This window comes from Amblyomma mixtum, chromosome 2 (genome assembly GCF_055824585.1).
Source record: "Amblyomma mixtum isolate Tamu chromosome 2, ASM5582458v1, whole genome shotgun sequence".
Lineage (NCBI taxonomy): Eukaryota > Metazoa > Arthropoda > Arachnida > Ixodida > Ixodidae > Amblyomma > Amblyomma mixtum.
In genome coordinates this window covers 14,394,223-14,416,204 of record NC_143013.1, presented here as the reverse complement: position 1 = coordinate 14,416,204, position 21,982 = coordinate 14,394,223, and the positions used below count along the sequence as shown (strand labels likewise).

The following is a 21,982-nucleotide window of genomic DNA, read 5'->3' as shown; positions in this document are numbered from 1 at the left end:
CAAGAGAATGACCGGCAAGGAGCTGTCGGAGCCGACAGCTTTTCCGCGCCCGAACGTGTGATGACAGGCGTGCTGGATGGAAACGGAACGCGAAGGCGCGCGGCCGACGTGTTAGGCCCGCTGTTGCTGCTGCATTGTCGATGTCGAAGTTGCCCATTACCGGCTCGCCTGCCTGCCTGCCCTTTGGCTGCTTTTGTTTCCTGTAATGCGACTCCATACACGCGAAAAAGAGTGAGGTAGGAGCAGTGAAAGGAAAAGGAGTGTTTCCAGTCTTGACCAAATTATCCCGAGCTGTCACGGAGTAGAAGCACGTGGCTTTCCGACTCGGCAGCTATTGGCAGCGGACGTAGGTTCCAGGAACGTTGTGTGTGTGTTTCCGAGTCGCAAACTAATAATGTAACGCTTAATAATGAGCTGATAGTAACACATTGAAGTTTCTGTGTGACCATTTGCCGTGTGAACGTAATATTATGTATTTAAAAAAAAGAAAACAAGCCTAGCTTATCACTGGATGCCGCTGCAAGAATGGAAACAACTTGTCGGGCATTCTAGGTTCATGGGTTCAAGCGCGCTCCAGAACATGCAGCTTCTATATGTTGGTATAGGCTTTCCTAATATGTGAAACTTCCGGGCGCTGCCGAAAACAGGAGAAGATTTGATGTGCATGCAGGTGGCTCAAACTTTGCCAGTGCCGTTCACTTTCCACGGTTCAATCTGGCACTTGTGGTGCCTTGCTGCATACAAGTTGGTTTGCGTAAGAATTTACTGCCTGAATGAGTCACTGTCACGCGCAAGGAATGTTTAAGGCAGAGCTCATCTGTACTCCAGCATCCAGCGCGTCCCTCGTTTTATTTACGTATTTATTTACGCATGCTGTTGCCTTTTTCCTGGCCCCAGTGGGAGGTGCAACAGGATAGACGCGAGCATCGTGGCAGCCAGAAACAAATGATAACAAAATACAAATAATCAAAGCAAGAGCACATAACACTGCAAACTAACAATAAAAAACTAATCAAAGAAGGACATGCGACCTAATTTATTCTGCAATGTTATCACCATCAAAAACAATGGAGGGCCGCTAGTGATAATCCTTTCTGCGGCTGTCACATCCTTCTATGCTCTAAAAAAAAAAAAATGGAGCAAAACGTACCTCTAAAAGTGGTGCATTTTCCGACCCTACTTCGGCCCTGATTTCTTCTAATAACGATTCAATACACTTCCCACTTTTACGACGCGTTTGATGATGTACTTTTCCTCGCTCCTCAAGTTTCGAGGCTGTCTGCTTCTTTGTGTGTTCACAGTTATCACAGTTTTCAGCATCACGTTGTGAACTGCGCTTTGGCGTTGTCGACGGCGCGCAACTTTTTTTGTGATATTCCGATGGCGAAGTATGAAGACATCGTTTACTAACGCTACGCCATATCATGCAAGTGGGCTTTTCCACTCCGAGCGCTAGCTTGAGGATGACAGCTGCTTCGACTTCTTCGTATGGCGACACTCGCTTAGAGGATTTCGCGTCGGTTTGATTATGATCGCCGTGGCTACGCATTGTCGCAGTTTCAGGCTGCCTCATGATTTCTTTGGTTTAATCATGCAACTATTGATTGTTTTCAGTTTATGGTAGAGAGCGGGCTGGTAGATGGTTTCTTGACGCTCACAAAGTGAACAAGGGAGGGGAAGGCCTCAGGGTGCCTGACAACGTTTTGACAAGAAAACGTGTCTTCTTGTCATCTTGTGTCAAAAAGTTGACAAGCAGCCTGAGGCTTTCCCCTCCCTTGTTCACTTTGTGAGATGCACTGTACTGGTCAGCCAAACGACCCGCGTTCGCGAATGTGTTATTGTTTCATTAGGCGAATCAGTTCATCAGTCAGTGAACTAGCAAGGGAAAGGAAGCCGTGTGTGTATGAAAAAAATAAATCAACAAACGAGTGAAAGGGTAGTGTGGGTGCAGCAATATGAATGAATGAATGAATGAATGAATGAATGAATGAATGAATGAATGAATGAATGAATGAATGAATGAATTAGTCTGTGGAGACGACGCGAGCGCGAACCTTACCCGTATTCTCTTTGCCTCTCTCTTCTCCGCGTTGCAGAGAGGCCCTGCGGCGCAGCCGACCGCGGCGGAGCGCGGGGTCGGCGGGAGGCGGCTGCGGCGGCGGCGAAGGAGGCGGCGGAGGCGGCGGAGGAGGAGGAAGCCCGCGGCCCAGGCGTCGTCGCAGCCGGACAGGCTGCTGAGGAGGAGGGGGGGCCATGGGCAACAAGCTGAGCTGCTCGTGCGCGCCGCTCGTCCGCAAGGGCTACCGCTACGAGGACACGCCCTGGCAGAACACGCGCCGCAGGGACGGACACCTGCTGCGGTGAGCGCCGCCAGGGGGAGACTCTCTCCTCTCTTTCTTCCTCGCTCGCTCGTCTGCGGAGGAGACGCCGGCTCGCGTGTGTGATAGGCACGCCAAGCAGGCTCGTCTCGAAATTATGGACGGAGTGTTTTTGCACGAAACCAGCAAGGATTTTTGTTTCAGTCAGTTTTGTTTGGCACTGCTGTGAATCTTGCACAAAAATTATTTGAGAGTATATACTCTGACGTAGTCGAAAAACAAAAATCTGCCTGAAGCAAAGATCCTGACCGCGGTATGCTAAAGGCCTCCCTCGTGTAAGGTGCAATCTTCTATTTTTAAGGTGCACCACTTCAAGTTGTCCTGCAGTGTATCAGCCTGATTTGTTACAAAGCGTCCTAAGAGGACGCGTAATAAAAGGCTGTTTTCGGGCACTCATCGAATAAAAAAGGAAAACTAATTAAGCAAATGGGCAGGTGATATTGAACCTTATAACGCCGTCAGGACATTTCTACAAACGATTATCCGAAACCGGTGAGCTTCCCGTTAACATTCCCGACCTCCAAGCCTTACGCGTCGGTTTTATAATAATTTTGTGGCATATTTCTTTTTTTTTTCTTCATGCCACCAAATTCTAGACAAGCGCATTTCTTCAATGCGAAATAGTATATGAACGGAATTTTTTCATATACTCTAAGATTTCACTATTACAATCAATGTAGCCGCAGATCTCCCCTCTTGAGGCTTGCTTTCTTTTTTTTTTCTTGCTATTCCCGTTTTTGCCATCGGCAAAAACATTCCCGATTGGTTTTTTGTGACAGCCTTAAGTGCTCGATGCGAGCGATGGGAATATTTTTTTTACGCGTCAGAAGGATTGACCATTACCCTCAGTATTTTCATGACAGTACCTCACAATATTCCGCTGGTACTTCACTATTAAACAATGCCTAAAAATCCTGGACTTGCCTGCATTTAAATTATTAAGTACTGAGAAGTGGACGGTAGCTTTGAAAGGTCACAACGGCAGTATGGTCGCCCCCGCACCGCCTTACTTTCCAAATGTCAATTGGATTAATAAATTCGGCGTGTGGCACCTCTGGTGTCTGCACCGGTGTTTGAAATAATAATCAAAAAACAACTGCTGCGTCTGCGGATGACGACTTATTACAGAGAAGAAACGTACAAGACGAACTGGTAGATCATATGATAGGCACCGCTTATGTCGCTTCTGTGCTACTATAACACATGATGATCACTTTTTATTGCGTACGGGCAGCTCTGGCCAAACAGCACAATGGCTCAAGGCATTTTTAGTATTCACAAGAATGGGTCAGAGATCCCTTTTCGAAAAATTTTATCCAGAAAAAGACGAGCACCAGGCTAATAGAAAGTTTGTACCCACCGGAAGCCAACGGGTGCCCGGTGGCACCGGGTATCGAACCCTGCACTTTCCACGTGTCAGGAGGATTCTCAACCACATGCGGTCATGCGATGACTGCCAGCTTGGCATATTTACCAACCTGGCCTAATTTCAGCCATAATTAACGTAGCGTTGACAGCTGCGTCAGTTTTTTTTCTTGGGTGACAGGATTCACGGTATTATGCGCCACGGATCTATAATTGTTGCATTTGTCAATATTCCTTCACCTAGCCTCGTGATTAAGCGATCAAGCGGGACCAACGCGTGAATAGACTTAACTGCCGCTAATCAAAGGGTGCTCTTGCGGTCGCCACGTGCACCGCCACGTGTCGGTGGCATGCATATTCTGCAGTAATATCCTCCGCTCTCGTAAAACATAGAAGTGAAGGAAATTTTTGCTGATGTCTGTCCACGCCAATGAGGCCAACGAAATAATTCTCTCGGTCCAATGACGAAAACGCCGGAGCAGGAACAGCTGACGCAAACGGGACCGTCATCTTTCTAGGAATGTTTTCTGGGCCTGTTTTGTGTGACGCCCTTTTCATGAAAAAGAGAGCGATATGATGATGCTTTTCTGTATGCTGGTACTGCCGACGTGTGTCTAACCACTAGACAGCGGCACCCCGCCCCGCCTCTCAAAGCTGTTAGCATCTGTGCGTGGCTGAGCCGTGCATTGGACACTTTGGTTGGCCAGTTCACGGCAGACAACGAGACGAAAGCCAAGCCGCTGGCGAATTACAAGCCGATCTTGCGTGCGAAGCTGAAGAGTTAGTATATTAGATTTAAGCATAGAGTTAACCTGAGTGTTGTGATTACGCCAGTTACGAAGTTGTCTATTAAGGCCCACGTATCAGAATCCGACACCCTGATTGGCACAATACGCATGGTCAGCCGAACAGCTCCGCTTTGCTCAATTCATAGTTAGGGAAAAGAAAGGAGTGTTGTAAAAGGGAACTACTAATAGTTCTCCGTATAGCCTGTAGTCGGCGCCTTGGCTGTTAAAAGCATTGGAAACAGTCTTATCATGTGAGCAAATTCCGGACAGCTGGCGACAGAGTAGAGTGAATTTTATCTTTAAAGAGAATTTAGATAAGACCAACATAAAATAAAGAGGGAGGTTCTGTGGGGCATACTTAAATATGTAGGTATCGGTCATGAGCTGATAGAGTTACTGGAGGAAGTTAACCGAGATAATAGAGTACACATGGCAAGAAATAAGGGGCACGACAACACTTGAAGTACACGATTGGAGTCTGTTATCACTGCTGCTGTTCATGATTTATATGATAAATATAGAAAGGAGGCTACAAGAATGTAGTCTAAGCTCGTACAAACTACACGGGATGGTCGTAGAAACAGCGACTCCCGGGTTAAATGTACGATATTGCATTATTAGCTGATATCCAGGGAGATTTCCAGATTCCGATTAATATTTGTGACGACGAAGGGGACGCTGTAAGCTTTACTTTTAGCGCATACAATTCAGGGTTTATAATATTCAACTGTACCGCTCGTCAGGTGTTTACTGCTCAAGCTCATCAGATACACACAGTGACAGAATACAAGTACTAGGGGTATGGGTAAATGAAGGAGAGATGTGCATGAAAAAGCACCCATTACTACTATGGCGAGAGAGCGAAGACATTCAACTATAATGAAGCATAGAGAATTATGGGAGAACAATAGGCACGAAGTACTGGCAGGTATTTGGAAAAAAAAATAATGGTGCCTGGGTTTACTTTTGGAAATGCAGTTATACGCCTAAGGACAGAAGCTCAGTCGGGGCTATAAATAATCTAGGGAGCTGTTGACAGATTAACACATTTGTGTCCACGGCAAAAGCACAAATGAGGCAGTACAGGGGAACATGGGCTTGGCATCGACCGTGAGAGCGGGGAGCTCACAGTAAAATATTGTGTGAAGAATGCCTGAGGAAATTGGATGATAACAGGCGGGCAGCTAAGGCATTTAATAACTTCTACAGAAAGAGCGTCTACTCACAGTGGAGGAAAATGACTGGGAGACTAACCGGTGAGTGTGCAGGAAACAAGTACGGAGAAATTAAGACCTTTAAACGACCGGTAAAAACACGGAAGGTAAGAACTATATTAATTCAGTAAAATAAAAAAGCGGCCTCTGGACCTGTACAGAAGATGGAGATTTCTAATCATTAATGAATCGTTCTATGATACTTCAAGAGGCAGCGCTTGTTTGAAGCGAGACCAGTATGTCTTAGAACACGCAGCTATGAGAAGTTTAACCAGGATGATGACACGTCTGCTGAATGAGGTAAATCTGCCGTTAGAATTCAACGTATTTTATTAGAATGTGGCAGTATCCTGATCGCTGCAGGGCCCACCTAGACACGGCAAACTTGCCTTTATTAGAGTCAATAAATATTGTTATAGGCGAATCTTTGTATTTTTTCGTCCGGGCAAATGCAGGGATAACCTTATTGTCGTGATCGATGCGATGCGAGGGATGATGTGTGATGATGTGATACAGTCTGTGAAAAAAATATACTTGAGCATTTTCCGCGCATTGCGAATGATGGCATATTAAGCGTTCTCTTGAGAGTTGAAACGAGTATGATGGCACGATTAACAGAACTTTGTTGTGACGGTTGTAAGTAGATTGGTAAGTTTGTCTTGGTGAGGATGCCGAGTTGTAAAGCGGCACATGTGCTATGAGGGCCGCCGTACTGTAGGGCTCGGGATTAACTTAGACCATCTGGGGTTCTTTAACGTGAGCTTACATCGCACAGCACATGTGCGTTTTAGTATATCTCCTACATATACGGGCGCCGCGGCCGAGATCGCACCGAAACTTCGTGATTAAGGACGCCAAATGACAGAAGCGTGTTGCAAGGAATGATGGACGAGGAAATTGTTTGTTTCAAGCTCATAATTTCGGCACCTTATCGCTTCTTTTTTTTTTTGATGGGACAATTATGGCGCGCTTGGTCATTCCGCCATCTGTGACGTCATTCAGTGTGACGCCATACACACGAAAAAAGAGGCTCTTTATTCATTTACAGGTTCCCATAAAAAAAAAAGTATTTTTTCTTCGCGCAAAATGAAATGGGGGAAAGTTGCGAAATACACATCTTGAGTTTCACTCAAAATATTAAGTGCTCATGCCCGAGCTCATGGTCACTTTAAATGTATACACCCGAATGTTCCGCTGCGGCCGCACGGTGATATCAGAAACAGTAACGAATACCGCGTGACAGACTGCGCTTCTACTATTTCGTTTCCTTTTCCTCTTTCTCACGGCCATGGTCCGAATTCTCTCCCCCATTTCGCCCCTCAGACCAAGGACACTGGATTTAGTTTGCCTTCGCGCCGCTATGTCAAAGCTTATACCTTCCCCTGGCCGCCGTCTTGCAACTCGCCACCTCCCCTCTGCATCACTTTTTTGTTTCTTTTTCATGCTCTCCGTAGAATCCCTGCCGAGGCTATACGGCTGCTTGTCCCAAAGCGAAACGAACTCGAAGACGGCCAGGGATCGATTCTTGCGAGGTCGAGCCATGGGTGCCCACTCTCTCCACATCCGCCTCCTCTCCACCGTATATAGTGCTTGTGCCGAAAGCGAAACACGTCGCTTCCAGTTGACGTGGCGGATTAGGAATGACGGGAAGCGGGGGCCGGGGTCCCGGGACCTCCGGTTCCCTCGCGATCGGCAAACACGGAGTAAAAGCGCGGAGCCCAGGCCGCTGGCTCGAAGCCTCCGCTGCTCTTCGGGGTCCGCGCTGACGCAAACATTAGGTTCCCGGGGCCCGCATTTGGCAGTCAGAGCAGGTGTACGGCCCGACTCTATACGCTCACGCTACGCACGCCCGGTGAGATCGGCTCTCTTACAGAGCTCGCCTGCCACGATATCTTGCTGCGGCGGTGGTAGTGGCTTCGTTTATCGCTCGCTTGTGCGCTGGCTGACAGCGATAAGTAGATAAAGACGATTGGGGAAGAGAAGGTGACAACATTGATTATGGTAATTGCGCGGGGCTATTCGTGTAGGTTCTCTCTTCTCCACGAGAGGTTGTTGCTAGAGGTTATCGGGACGATAGGGGCCGTGAGTAGTGCGGAATGAAAGAAACGACGAAAACATCAGTGAGGCGTCTTTAAATACACCGAGTCTGGTGACGGACACTTCGCTGCATGCTCGCCTCATTTTTCTTATTGCGTTGTGCGAGGAACGGCCAGAATATGTAGCCGCAGGGAAGCGATCGACAAGGTCTAGTTGGTAGTAGGTGTTAGGCGGTGACGATTTGGTTTGCAACGCTTTATTAGAGCAAAAGAATCTACGCGCGTTACCATCACACGCTTTCTGGGGTTTTCTTCTTTTTTACCTAGCATGTTATAAGGTAGGGGTCGCCCCACGGCAGTAATATGGCTTGGGTTTGTTGCCAAGGTATCGTTCGTAGTAACTGAATTTTGTCGTGCTTGGGGTTCGGAAGGAACTAGAGGTAGCATGCTGTGAGAATTGTCATGTTTAGGCTTGGCGAACTGTTGTTGCCTGTGCTGTCCTTGGGATGAGTTGCTCAGAGGTGTGGCGCTGTCTCAGAGTTTGAGCGGTGAAGAGGGCAGCGTAGGAGTTTCGCAATTATTGGGGCGAGTGAGGCTACGAAGAGGCACTGTCTTCAGCGAGAAATACACGGAAGCAGGAGGAAGGAGGCCGGATCGGGAAGTCTGGGTACGTAGCGATACCTTAATGACTCCCGAGATGGAAACGCACTTTTTGTTTGTAGCTCACCATGTTACTGCCTTGTTTATTTTCTTTTTCCTTTCTTTAGAGAGTTTTGAAATGACTGGGTTTTCCTGGCGAAGAGTTTGTGCCCGAAACTTTGAAGTTGCAAGCGTGAACACTGCTACTCACTGTTTTCTTTTGTTTTGTTTTTGCACCGCAACCGGAGCGGCGACGTAGCTGCTCAACTGAGTTTGAGCGCTAAATGCTTGCCTCCTTCACTGAGTGTGTTTGTATTCGTTTACGTTTGTTTCCCGGTTATAATGTAAAGACGTGACCAATGACATTGATTTCAGAAATGAGAAATCTTCCCTGAATCGAGATCATTACTATAAAGGTGACCATAGCATACCTTCTATTCCCAACTGACGCTTTGTACAGCCTCGCGATATGTGGCATAAATGCGCTTTCACTAGCTAGTGCAATACGAGGAAGCGCGAGCGTGAGTCAGTTCTTACGCGCAGCTCAGGAAAATATCGGATGTAAGTAGCATACAAGGTCAGTTCACAAACCATGCCACTATTTTGCAATATATCGCCAGCCATCATTTCTTCCAACATTCATTTATTGTAATCTAGCGCCGATTTCAACTCCCCGCCTCCTATCCCCAAAAATGAAAAAGACAACGGCGTGGGGGAACGTCAGGAAAAAAATCATTTCGCTGAGACGCATGCTTGAATGCACAGACACAATTTTCTTATTTCTCCGTGAGTGCTCCAAAACACTCCCATGTGATGATTTACTTTGCATTGCTTTTTTGCTGGTTCACTTCACTAGAGTATCTTGTTTCGAAATATAACCTCATTCAATCTATCAGTAGATCATTTTTGTTTCGTGACTTCCCTATTCACCGCGTATATGCACTAAGTATGCATTGCGTTATACATGACATACGGTTACGTGGTGGTGGAGATATTTCGTGGGGAAGGCAAGAAACAATTCCATTTGTGGTGTTTGAAGTCATGCTTGAAGAAAATATGATATGCACATGTCGCGGCCGAGCTTAATGAGACAAATATTTTAAACTCAGCGGCCCTGCCGCTATGATACATATTTACGTCTCGTGTTTTTCTTTTTTTTTTTGCTTCAGGGAGTTTATGGCAACAAATTCATGCGCGCTCGAAAACAGTTGAAGTTGATCGGGTTCATACAGGCACAGCAAAGGCCGGAGGAAGCGGGAGCGAATCGTGCTGTCGCTGGTGGCGCCAACAAAAAAATTCGCCCCCCCCCCACCCCCCCTTCCGGTTGACACAGCTACTCAGTCTAGACACCATGGCTGAAAGTTGGGGTCAAACATGAAATGTAGCTTTGATTATACAAGAAGGCAAATATACACAAAGCAGACAAATGAAAAGCAGCGATGCTCTTCTGGCGATTGATGTCTTCCTCCACTTGGCAACTCTATTCGTACAGAATGCGGCCAAAACAGTTTATTGCTTGTGTTAGAGAATATTTTTCCCCAGGGTTCAAATATAAAATTAACAGTAGCGTGATTCTACTTTTGCTAATTTCGCTTTGCGCAGATTACCGAGTGTTTGTACAAAAAAAAATGAAATTTTCGGGGACTCCTGTGTACTGCATCGAGATTTAGACAATATTTCTGCTATGTTGTAAATGGCGCATTTGAAGAGAACTGTTCACGTGCATTTTAAAATAAAAACATAAAAAAGATGTCGGGCTGTTTATACCATTAACAGTATTCCGCTGAGTGGCTTTGAATAAAACCTACCTATATTGCTTTTGAATATTGGTACACAGGCATGTTTGCGTCCACATTGCAGACACACAAAGTTCCACTTTAACACGGTTGCTTTGTCGAAATAAAAATAAATGTACGTGAAAAGTGAGCTTTGAGATTTTCAAAACTTTGTCATTTTTGTGTAGGAACCGATTATTTTCTCAGTTTATCACCGATCTTCAGGCTAACTCCAAAATAGACTCGGAAATAGACTTTTTTTGGATAGTTCCAGACCTGCGAGCGCCCTCTATAGGCAGCGGAAGATCGAGATAGTATCAGGATCTGGGAGCAAGGAAAATGAGCGAGAATTATAGCACAATACTGAGAACGACAGCCCTGAAGGAGTCATTATGGTTGGTGTCACTCAAAGCAAAATGAAAAAACAAACAAAAAACAAAATAGACTGAAGCTATTTCGTACTACATACTACGAAAAAGTATTTGCTTCCGGCAAACTGCATATGCAGACATGCTGGTTAGAGCAGAAGTGCGTGAATATATAAGCAAAATGTAAGAATAGAATTTATATTGGTTGCGATGGCTTGCCTTTGTTGGTAATTATGATCTGAGAGAGAGGATTCATGAACAGAAGGCCGCTTCCTATTACAGGAAGATGTCTAATCCGTAGCGTAAAAAACTCAATAGCGAAAACTGTTAATGCCAGAAAAAAAAAAAAAACGAAAGTTAATGGAATGAATTATTTTTGTGGTTTTTGACAACAGGGCGACTAAGGGCCAAAATGCGCCAGTAATGATGTTATATATAGCATTTAACGAAAGTGCTATAAAATGGAAGAATCGATGAAAAAAAAATGTTAATTTGGTAGCCACAGACGCTATTGCCGCATCGTGCCAGAAAGCCGGGCGCAACCTAAAAGAATATTTCGAGGTCCTGCCAGTATAGAAGCATCAAATCACGCATACTTGTTTGTGGTGCTCATGCCGCATGGACGAACCGAAGCGTGGTACGCTGTGGCCACAGCCAAGGAGGAAAGAAAGTATGCCGTCTTCTAATATTTCAGCGGATAGGCGTGCTTCACGTGACATACCATTCACGAGGAGAGTCAGTTAATGGGTTGGATGCATGGGCAAACGCACCGTCAATATACAGGCGATCAAGCGGAGGTGAGTGCGCTGTGCTAAACACCACAATTTTGCGCGCAGGGTACACTGGATCTTTGTACCATATGTTCTTGCGGCCGTCGAAGCTTGATATACCGAGTTATACACTGCCTGTCTTCCTTTCAGTGCCGTAAATAGACGCGTGCAACGCTATGTTAGTGTGCACTTGCAGCGATATAGTGTGTACAGTCACTGAAGCGCGGTGTCCAGCCTGTTTTTGTTTGCTCTGTAGTCTGTATGCTACTAAGTAGAATAAGTTGGCATCCAGTGGCGTGTGCATTCTTTGCGATCCTTTGTTGTTGCGCTGTGAAGCGTGGCTAATGTTTGAGCATAACCTTACTCCGCGAAGCCTGCAACCTTGCTTATCCCACGTCCCTTCATCAACTCCCCGCACAACCTGCAGCGCTGCATAATTAATTTCTAACCCTGCGTAGCCTGCAGTCCTGCGTAGTTTGCAACCGTGCACATTCAGCAGTTCTACATAATTTGGGACTTTGTGTAACCGGCAGCAGTTCATAACCTGTGGCCCTGCATTTCTTGTAGCACAGCAGTTCCAGCGGTCCTGCACAGTTTAAATCTCTGTAACCGCTTGCGCCGCATTGTCTACGGCATTGCGTAGCCTGTGGCCCTGTAAATATTGTAGGAGCTCGCTCAAGAGTCAGTCATACAGTTAGCCACAATTTAACTGTATGCAGCACTGGCACCTCATCGCGAGCGGCATAGCTCATAACCAGGCATGTTTTGTACTCCTCCATAGTTATGCTTTGTGAAGCCATCATCATTCAACATTGTGTCCCTTCATAGTTTGCAGACTTGCACATTCTGCACTCCTTCCTAATACTATGAAGTCCACAGCCCTGCATAGCTTGCAGCCTTGTAGTTTCGGTAGTCCTATATAATATAACTCTGTAGCCACTCGCGCTTCATAGTCTACAGCACTGCAAAGCCCGTGGCCCTGTAAATATTTTAGCCGCGTCCGTTCAACGGTCAGCCATGATTTAAGTCTATGCACCCGCTGGCATCGCACTGAGAGCGGCGGCACATAGATCATAGCCGTGAAAGTTCCGACATTCCTACAGTTTTACTAACACTGCACACTGTGGCTCTTCATAATTTGTTCCTTGCACATTCAGCAGTCCTGCATGATACTGTGAAGCCACCAGCACTGCGTTGTGTGCAGCCCTGCATAGCTTATAGCCTTGCATGCAGTTTCAGCAGGCCTGCACAACTGAACTCTTTGCAGGGACATGCTCTGCATAGTTTGTGGCCCTGTATGACCTGTAGCCTTACATAATCAGCAGTCCTGCGCAATTTAACTCGGCGAAGCCTGCAAAGCCTGTGGCCCTGCACACTGAACTACCCGTCGTTATTTAAGTCCGTGCAATCACTGCAAATTTGTTGCCCGCGGCTCCATATATAGCTCGTAGCGTTGCACACCCCGCACTCCTACATAGTTTTGCACTGTGAAGCCAGTAGCGCTACAAACACTGTGGACTTGCACTGCTTGTTGACTCTGACGTCCAGCTCTCCTCCATGATGCTGTCTAAACTAAGCTTCGCGCAACGAGCGTCCTTGCAAGCTTGCGTATTCAGCATTCCTGCACAAGTTTACTCTGTGAATATACCAGAACTGAAAAGCATGAGGCCCTGCATAGCTCATTGCCTAGCTTGCTCATGCAACAGTGCCTCATAATTTATCTCTGTGCAGTCACAAGATTGCATAGCCCACTTCACTGCACAGCGGTGCTGCGCTCCGGCGTAACATTTGCTCGTTGAAAGCATCAATACTGTATAGATTGTGGCCACTCATAGCTTGTACAGCCCTAACACTTTCAGCACCCCTGCTTACTGTAAAGTCAATAGCGCTGTATAATCTGCGGCCGTGTCTACCAACTGCGTTGCACGTTCTGTTCGTGCACATGCACTTTGTACGTACACAATTCGCATGATTTAACTCTGCGTATTCAATAGCGTCGGATAGTCTGAAGTGCTGTGTAGCATCTAGATTTCTATATGCAGTTTCCCTACTTGATTTGTCACTGTCCTCTCCAGACATTAGAACTTCGTGTCTTATATATAGTCCTGCATGACCTGCAACGCTGCATAGTCGGCAGCCTCGCTTTAGTTTCAGCACTGCCTGTCTTAATTCATAACCCTACACAGCTTATAGCACTGCATACCCTTCCTCTGCATTACCTCAGCGCCTACATAATCTGCAGCCTTGCAATGTCTGTAACATTACGCAACCTAGAACCCCACATGATTTTTTACGCAACCTAGAACCCTACATGATTTTTAACTGTGTACAACATACCCTTCCTCTGCATTACCTCAGCGCCTACATAATCTGCAGCCTTGCAATGTCTGTAACATTACGCAACCAAGAAACCTACATGATTTTTAACTGTGTACAGCAATAACAATGTGGAGCCCGTTGCCTCATATAACCTGGAGCTCATTTCAGCTCGTAGCTGTGCATTAGTTAAGCTAAGCATAGCTTCCTGCCCGGCATAGCCTGATTCTCTACATAATGTTTAAATCCGCATTTCTTGTAGCTTTTCACTTGCTGCAGCGGGGCATAATTTCATGTTCTTTCATTCGTGCGGTTGCGCAATACCGTCCAGCAGCAACAGCAGCAGCTCTGCACACACTGTAACGTGATTTCATGTTAAGATGCGGTATGCGCGAGCAGAGGCCGCGCATTGTGATTTCTTTTGCTTCTTATTCATTTGTCGATCAGTGGGTCTGCTTTGTCTCTGATACCGGAGCGAGCTATAGACATTGCCTGTTCGCTATCAGGTGTGATGTCAAAGGCGGTAGCCAGGTGCCGATGATAGAGTAGCAGGAAATGAATTACGAATAACATCGCTGCTAAAATCGAAAGCCTTAGGACACAGATGATCGATGTGATCTTAAGAAGACGCTCAGCACACTCCTTAACGCCCTGTAGTCTTAAGATAACACGGAGTTACATATTGTGCCCAGTTGCTGCTGCTGGGAGGTACTGTACGACTACAGAGTAGACAGAACATCACATTAAAGAGCGATGCATTCAGTTCTTGAAAAGCTGAGTAAGGGCTACGCGGGGCCATGCAATGTTACGCCACCGGTTGCCGGCTACCTCGAAGCAACAGACCCGCGTGCGTAGTCGGCGACGCTGTCTCTTCCGGAGAGGTAGCGAGCCGCGCACACATCGGACGAGTGGTCTCAAAACAGAGCAGCAAGGCCTGCGAAGCGCTCCGTACAAGCGCCGCCGAAAATTCCGAAGCGCCTCCGCTGGAGGCGCAGGAGCGTAAAAACCGCTCAAATAGCGCGCGCGCGCGCGCCGCCGGCTTGCATACAGCGCAGCAAGGACGACGGCACTTCCTTTGTTCCGCGACGTGTCGGGCCGCGGCCGCTGCAGTGCCGCTGCGTCCCCCCTTAACGATCAGCGAGAGAGAGAGAGAGAGAGAGAGAGAGAAGGGATGCGCAGAGGCGGAGAATTTCTCCTCCTCCTCCTCTGGCGTTTCCGGGGCCACGGCTGCGCTCCGCCTTGCCCTCTCCCCTTCACTCGCTGGCGGGGCCGCTTCGCGCGGATTCCTTCGGTCGATGGGGCGCGCGCGGGCGATGCTTCTTCTTCCCTTTTTTTCTCTCTTCTATTCTGTCTCTCTTCCTTCCTTTCTTTCCTTTTCTTCCTCCGGCTGCCGCGCCGATGCTTCTGCTGGTGCTGCTGCTGCTGCGGAGAATTGTCCGTCGTGGATGGTGGTGGTGCTCTTGCTCCTGCGTTTCTCTTCGCTGTTTCCGATAGCACAGCCGTCTTTTCACCCTTATTCTTATTTTTCTCTCTCCTTCTCTCTTTTCCTCGGCTGCCTGGGTGAGAGCCTGCTTTCATACCAGTCCCGGTAGCAGCGTCGTCACGTTTTGCTCGTTTTCTGTTCCAACCTCTCCCTGCGCGATCCCTGCAGCTCTCCCCAAAGGCCCTGCGGGGTCGAATGAAAGAAAAGGGTTGGAAAAGTTCCTATTGCGTGGTTGTTTTTGAACGCGCACAAGCAGAATAAATAACGGTGCGTTTTTTTGTGGTGGCATCGGCCTTTAGATGAAAGGTTATAATTTCATAATCAGTCTGCTTTAACCGCGTTGGTATAGAGTATGGGCTGCCTCATCACTGCCATAAGCGCAATGGTAAACGATCCCAGACTGCTGTAGAGCTTGTTATTGCGATCCGTTGCGCTTATAATTGTCATTGTTTATCATGTTTTTCGTTGTTTATCAGTGCTTATTATTGTTCTATGCAAAACAGCGAGCGGTAGCCGAGTAAACGATGAGCATGATAAATGCTCACTGTTTACGAGAGCGCGTCGATCATATTGATTTGCAGACGAATGTAAACAAATCCAATCAACTCAAGAGCCGTCAGCGCCTTCAGGTGAGCCGAGTATATAATAACAAGAGGTACAGCCTCCGCCAAAAATATACAGTCCACTGGTTGTCCTTCCGGACCAAGAATTGTGGCTTATTTCGCAGTGGCAGGATCCCAAACATATCCAAGGTAACCGGAACTCCTATCCTCAGCCCTCCGATGTCTAGTACTTTCAGGGATACCGAGTGTTCCATTACACAGCTTGGAAGCGGACCCCTAGAGCTGTGTATTTTTGACTAAAATTTTGCCTGTTGTAGAAACGAATATGAAGCGTTATTGTTGCCGACACTCTGAGGGAACGAATGTATCTTTCCTCCTTTTTTTTTACCCGCAAAAATTGATCGAATCATTATTTAACTTCCAAACCGCTGCACATAGGCGAAGTTTCGATTGTAGTACTGCAACGAGGTGCGCAAAACTAATTATGGCGCGATTTTTATACATAGAAACTAATTGTTAGACCTATTGGCACGCTCCTAAGGAAGTGTAGGAGATCGTAGTTAAACGTTTTCCACCAAATTCATTCCCGAAAAACATACCAAAACCATCAATTTTTTGGGCGATTTTTCGCAAAACCGACTGTCAGTCTTAAAACACAAGCTAAATGCGTAAAACATTTTATAGACATCTACTGCCCTCTAGTGTTGAAAATTGCAACCAACACGTCTTTGGCTGTGGGAGCAACGCAACATCGGGCGGAACGAGCGTGGCTCGTCATTGGTGATATTGGTGGTACAATCTCCCATGACGAATACAGCTCGGGCTTGGTGACGAGCTCATGGTTGGTGGCTGAAGAGTTAAAGAGCGGGATTTCGAGCACTCGCTAGAGGGCGTAGACGGCGAATGCGACTGCGCAGCCCAGTGCGCGCCGTGGCTGGCTAATGGAGAATGCCGCCGAAGTGCCTTATGGTAAAAACAAGGCCGGCCTCGGCCTTGGCATGTCAGCATTTCTTAATATTACCCGTGACGTGTATGTCCTCTCCCTAAGGGTCCGTCTTGGCCTGCGGCACGAAAATATGCTCAACGCAAAAACGAACCAGGCTAGCAACACCTTCGCGATGTGGCTGACGCTGCGAAAATTCGCCATTTGCGGCTTCACGTTTTGGATCAGTTCAGCATTACAAAAGGCTCGAAATTTACTTAAAAGGGTTTAAACAATGAGATAAATTGCCGTAATTAAAATTACTCTTGCTTACTCTAATCTACATGCAGTACCGTTAGAACGCAGTTTTCGAAATGTCCCGCTATTTTTTGTTCACTTTTAGACCTTTCGTTCACGTTGCGTTGGAAACGCAGTATCCGTTGCCGTCCGTTAATTGGTCCGACTTCTCGACGGTAGGTACGCTCTGCCTGTATCATGGCGCTGTCGTGATCCTTCTCATGAGGCTTTAGTTATTTCCTGTAATAAGGTTGTTCTCCACATCCTGGTCCTCCGGTGACAGAAAAGAGAAGAGGTACGAAGAATGCAGTTACCTTTTCAATAGTTCCACGTAATAGCAGGAACTTATCGCAGCGCTCCCATCGCAATCGTACACATGGCACAACTGTTAGACATCGTTGCTTCAGTCAGTGCAGTCGCGTATAGTACCGTATCGTTTCTACATACAGGCTTTCGTATCCGTGTGCCTAATGTCGCGTGTGATGAGTTTTTAACAACTTTCAAAGCTCCGTACCTCTAAATGAACCCTCGAACGGTTCTAAAATAGGAGGTAGGGCTGCGACTACTATTCTTTGCTTTCGGGTGGTGCTTCTTGCCATTTTGGTGCACAGAGGTTGAGTCATAAGAAACATTCTAGATGGAGCTTTAACTACAGAAGTACAGGATGTGCAACGTTCATGCTCATTATCGGAATCGTTGCCTCTGTGACAATCATATCACATCGTGTTACCGCAGGGGGAATGTAGCTAACGTATTCACTGACGTTTTCTGATTGTGACAGTTGCCATGCGGACACACTATCGATCCAAAGCGAAATGCGTGGGGGCTGTACGTTTGAAGCGAAACTTATTAAACGAACTAGCAGTGCATTCTTTGGTTTTGGTCGCTGTTGGCTTTCTTAATATGTCATCATGAGCCCCCAAACTCACTCACTCACTCACTCACTCACTCACTCACTCACTCACTCACTCACTCACTCACTCACTCACTCACTCACTCACTCACTCACTCACTCACTCACTCACTCACTCACTCACTCACTCACTCACTCACTCACTCACTCACTCACTCACTCACTCACTCACTCACTCACTCACTCACTCACTCACTCACTCACTCACTCACTCACTCACTCACTTTTCATTTCCATATTCACTTGCGCGAGCAGCAGGCGCAATTTTCACCGTGGCCTGAACGGCAACGAAGGCACCCTACGCACATCACATCAAAAACTGTTGAGTAATGACGCGCGTGCAAAAACGCGTTCGCTTGTCATAGCGTCAGAATCGCATCAACCGTCGTATATCTTGCCATCGTCGCTGAAACCCAGCTGCCTCCTTTCATTCATTTGTAAATTTATCTCTGCCGCTTTCTCTGAGAAACAAGTTTCGTTAATGGCTCATTTGCCTGCATGCCCTGACCTGTTTTCCCAAACCCGCGATGAGCTGCGTCGCCTTTGATGCGGCGCGTATGGTTCATTCTAACTTTTTGCCTTCGCTTTCGCCCGTACGAGAGAGAAAGTGGGCATGTATTTTGAGGTAGCGGAGAAAGGAAGGATCGAGGCGGAGTTTTCGTTTTTTTTCTTTGCTTTTCGCGCCAAATATTTCACTCATTGACTCCCTTTTCGCGCCGTAAGTTGTTTTGTTCTCTTAGCTCGCTATACTGGTTTCGTTTTGCTTCAACTGTAGTTCTTACGCGGCTCCGATCTTCTTTTTCACCCGTTTTTGTTCACGTCTATTTCTCGGTCTTTCGAACTTTATTGATTTTCTATCTTTCTTTCCTTTTGCGGCAGCGTTAAGTCCTTTATCAAAATGCTCCACTCGCCTTCTACAATATTCTGGAGCGGCTCGCTTTTTGTGCAGCGTCCAGAAAAAAAGGGGTCGTGCAAAGAGGAAGGAGTGTTCCAAAGCCCTCGCTTGAAAAGGACGCTTTCTTTTTAATAGTTTTCTATAGAAGAGTACGAATTCAGCTTCACACTGGATTTAATGTGCTTTCACTCTTCTGGTTGTGGTTTTTCTTTTGCGCGCGTTTGTTTTTTTCTTTTTTGTCGGAAAAAAAAAATCTCTTCAGTTCTCTCCGTGAGCGCCATTTGTATGGCCTAAGTCTTCGCGAAGCGAGCCAGCTTTCGGTTTGGAAGCCACTGAAGGCCTTCTTATGTTTTCCTTCGGAAGAAGGCCGTTTTGTAGGTGTTTCTTTTTTTGTTTTCCCAGACGCGCTCTGGCCTGTGCAGTCATCGTCGTCTCCGTCACCCGTCTCATCCAAAACCTGCAGTCTTTCATCGCCGCTGACTTTTGCCACGCATCGTTTTCAAAATTTTTTTTTCTAAGTGCCGTCGTGGGGTTTCTGTTGACCGGGGAGCCACATAACACTTTGCCCGAAGTTTTGATCCGCGCGTCTCAGAGCAGAAGATGAAATTTGATCTTTTCGCGCCTTCGTTAGAAGAGTGAGTACTGCGAATTCTGCACTGGACTGTACGTGATTCCGATGTATGGCCATATGCGGTGTGCTCTGCAGCTGAATTCGGTGTACGAGCCGTTCGGCGTCACTTCGTACGCAGTTTGCGTTTTGTGTGTCTTCCAAATTTTCTTTCGGTGGCTCTCTTAAGTGCGCGACTCAAGTGGGAACTTACCCCCAAGCATAATCTTGGCTTGAATTCACGCATGTGCATTTGAATCTAGAACTGTCTAGAAGACTTCAGAACTGTGAGCGGCGAAAAAGAACGAGTGAACATGAGTGGTGTTTGTGTGTTCCACATGTCGTCTTTGTATGTATATGCGGTGATAAAAAAGGCCGAGGCAAGTTACGCGGGCTAGATCATCTAAATGTCACGTTTGACTGGCCGTGGAAGTAAGCTGAACTATGGCGCTAGTTCCTTGTCACGTAGACTTGTGAAGTTTCGCAGTCGCACCGTTTATGCTCGTTAGTGCCTTTGTTTGAATAACAGTGTATACTGTGCTCGGTATTTACATTAACCCGCGCAGCACAGCACTTGAATCGCAGCGCCTTTTTACGCCTGCTTTTTCGCTGCTAGCACGTTTGTCCATATAAAGCCTCTTACATTTCATTGCCAGGCAGATCAGCCGGTTTCGACAGATCAAGGTCTCTCTTACTACCCTTTTTTCCCCTCTCCCATCCGATACTCTTGATGCATATACGCCGCATGTCCAGAGAAAGGGCGCGAGTACCGCGCCACTGGCGACATACCGCGGGAAGTTGACGAACAAATTTTGGTCCTCTTCGTGAAGCCCGCTGCTTTAGGGAGGAACGTTCGTCATTCATGTCTGCAGCCTTTCCCTCTTTCTTTCTCCGTCCACACGCCTGCAAGTAAAGAGAGGTATTTCCTTCGTCACATTTTGTTATCCACCACCTGTCAACTCCCGTCCTCTCTCCGTCTTCCATCTCCACCTTTACCCCTCAAATCAAAGCAAAGAGGGGGATTTCTCTCTCCCCACTTTGCCACCTGCCAACCGAGGCTTCAGACAGATGGATGAAGGGAAAGATTTTTCTTAGATGGGGGTTGTAATGTTAACGCATTTAAAATATGCTACAACAAAGGGGCGCAGTAATTTTCCCAGTCCAGCCGGACACCTGAACCGCGCACTGCGGCGATGGAGGGACTAAAAGAAGCTAGAGGGAAAATGACGGCGTTGCGGATGGCTTTTGATTAATTTCGACCTCCTTCTGGGGATCTTCAACGTGTACTGACGTTGCACAGCGCATGGGCGTTTTTTCATTTCGCCCCTCCATCCAAACGCAACTGCGAAGTCTCGGAGTAATGTTCGGCTGGGATTCGATCCCGGGACCTCGCGACCACTGAGCCACATCATCGGGTCATGCTGGATAGAAGGGAGGGATGGAGGGAGGAGGACCTTGTGCACTGTCACTCGGCGCGCCATCAGCGCAAGCGGCGACGCAAGGCTGCGGGGCGAGGTAGATCGCGTGCCGCTCGACCTCGTCAGCCTCTTGCGAACCCGCACTTGGCGTGGAGGCCCGGGCGGAGAAGCCGCAGCGTGTGGAACGCCGCTGGATCGATCGGGACGGTCGCAGCCGTGGCCACGCCTCTTTTAAAGGAGCGACGGCGCGTTACCGCGCGGCCCCTACTCATGCGACGAGCCAATTGAGCTGCCTGCTCCTCGCCGTCACTTATTGGGCGCGCGTTTGCGTTGCACCGGCCGGACGAGCCTTTGAACGATATAGGGGAGAGAGAGAGCATTAGATGCGGACATTGCTCCACTAAGCAAATGCGCTCGGGTGCGATGGGGTACCGGAGCGCCATTGGAGATCGGTCTGCTAGAGGCTTGTCTGTATGGGTTTTCTCTGGGGTCGGCAATATAGCAGCCGCCGCTGCATGCGGTACGCGGGAACTCCCCGAATGCGAATGCTATTCAGGAGAGCTAGGCTGTGTAAGGACCACGTACGTTAGACGCTAAGTGGGTTATCTCGAGAATGTGCCACGCGATTACGTCATTCATATCACGTGACCCTAGCGTGCCTCTATTAGGATGTGCAAAATAGAAGTGTCGCTGACTCTCCTCGTTCGCGGGGGATTGTGATAGATTAGGCGGTTCTTTATTATTTTCTAATTTACTTTTTAGGCGAAAGCCTTTAATGCCTTATTGTTGTCGACAGAAGGTTGTCTGCATAGGTGTCACGCTTTTCGGGTTGGTCGAAATGGTTACGACGTCAGAGTGTGCGAATTCGAAGTAATGAGGTCACCCACGGATGCCTAACGCCCCCTTTTGGAGCTCATGACAACTAATAAAATAGTTGTCGTCCGCTACGACAGGGGGCGTAAAGCGTCCGTGGGTGACCACATTACATACCTCATTACTGCGAACAGAGTCATGCATACAACCGAATTCATCGAAGCAGAGAGAGAGTCGTGCTAAGGAAGCAGTCAAAGTGTGTAGTTGTAATATGTAGTCGAAGTGTGTAGTCAAATAAAGCACTAGCACAGCACAAACAGTCTCGCACTCAATGCCAAACAGTGCGCCAGGAAAGGTTTTCGCCTTGCAGCACTTTAGAGAGCCAAAGTGTCCCCTGAATTTTTTATTAGAATCTGCGACTG

General features: G+C 47.4%; 1 protein-coding gene across 8 annotated transcripts in view; it reads left to right on the top strand.

Moving 5' to 3' along the window:
- The window catches only part of sif (guanine nucleotide exchange factor still life), a 214,516-nt gene that overhangs the window by 52,006 nt on the left and 140,528 nt on the right, over positions 1-21,982 (top strand). For all 8 annotated transcript variants that reach the window (XM_089570560.1, XM_089570559.1, XM_089570562.1 and 5 more), the window contains exon 2: positions 2,097-2,360. In XM_089570560.1, the coding sequence (XP_089426686.1) occupies positions 2,254-2,360 (107 nt within the window). In that variant the 5' untranslated portion in view covers positions 2,097-2,253. The remainder of the gene's footprint in view (positions 1-2,096; positions 2,361-21,982) is intronic.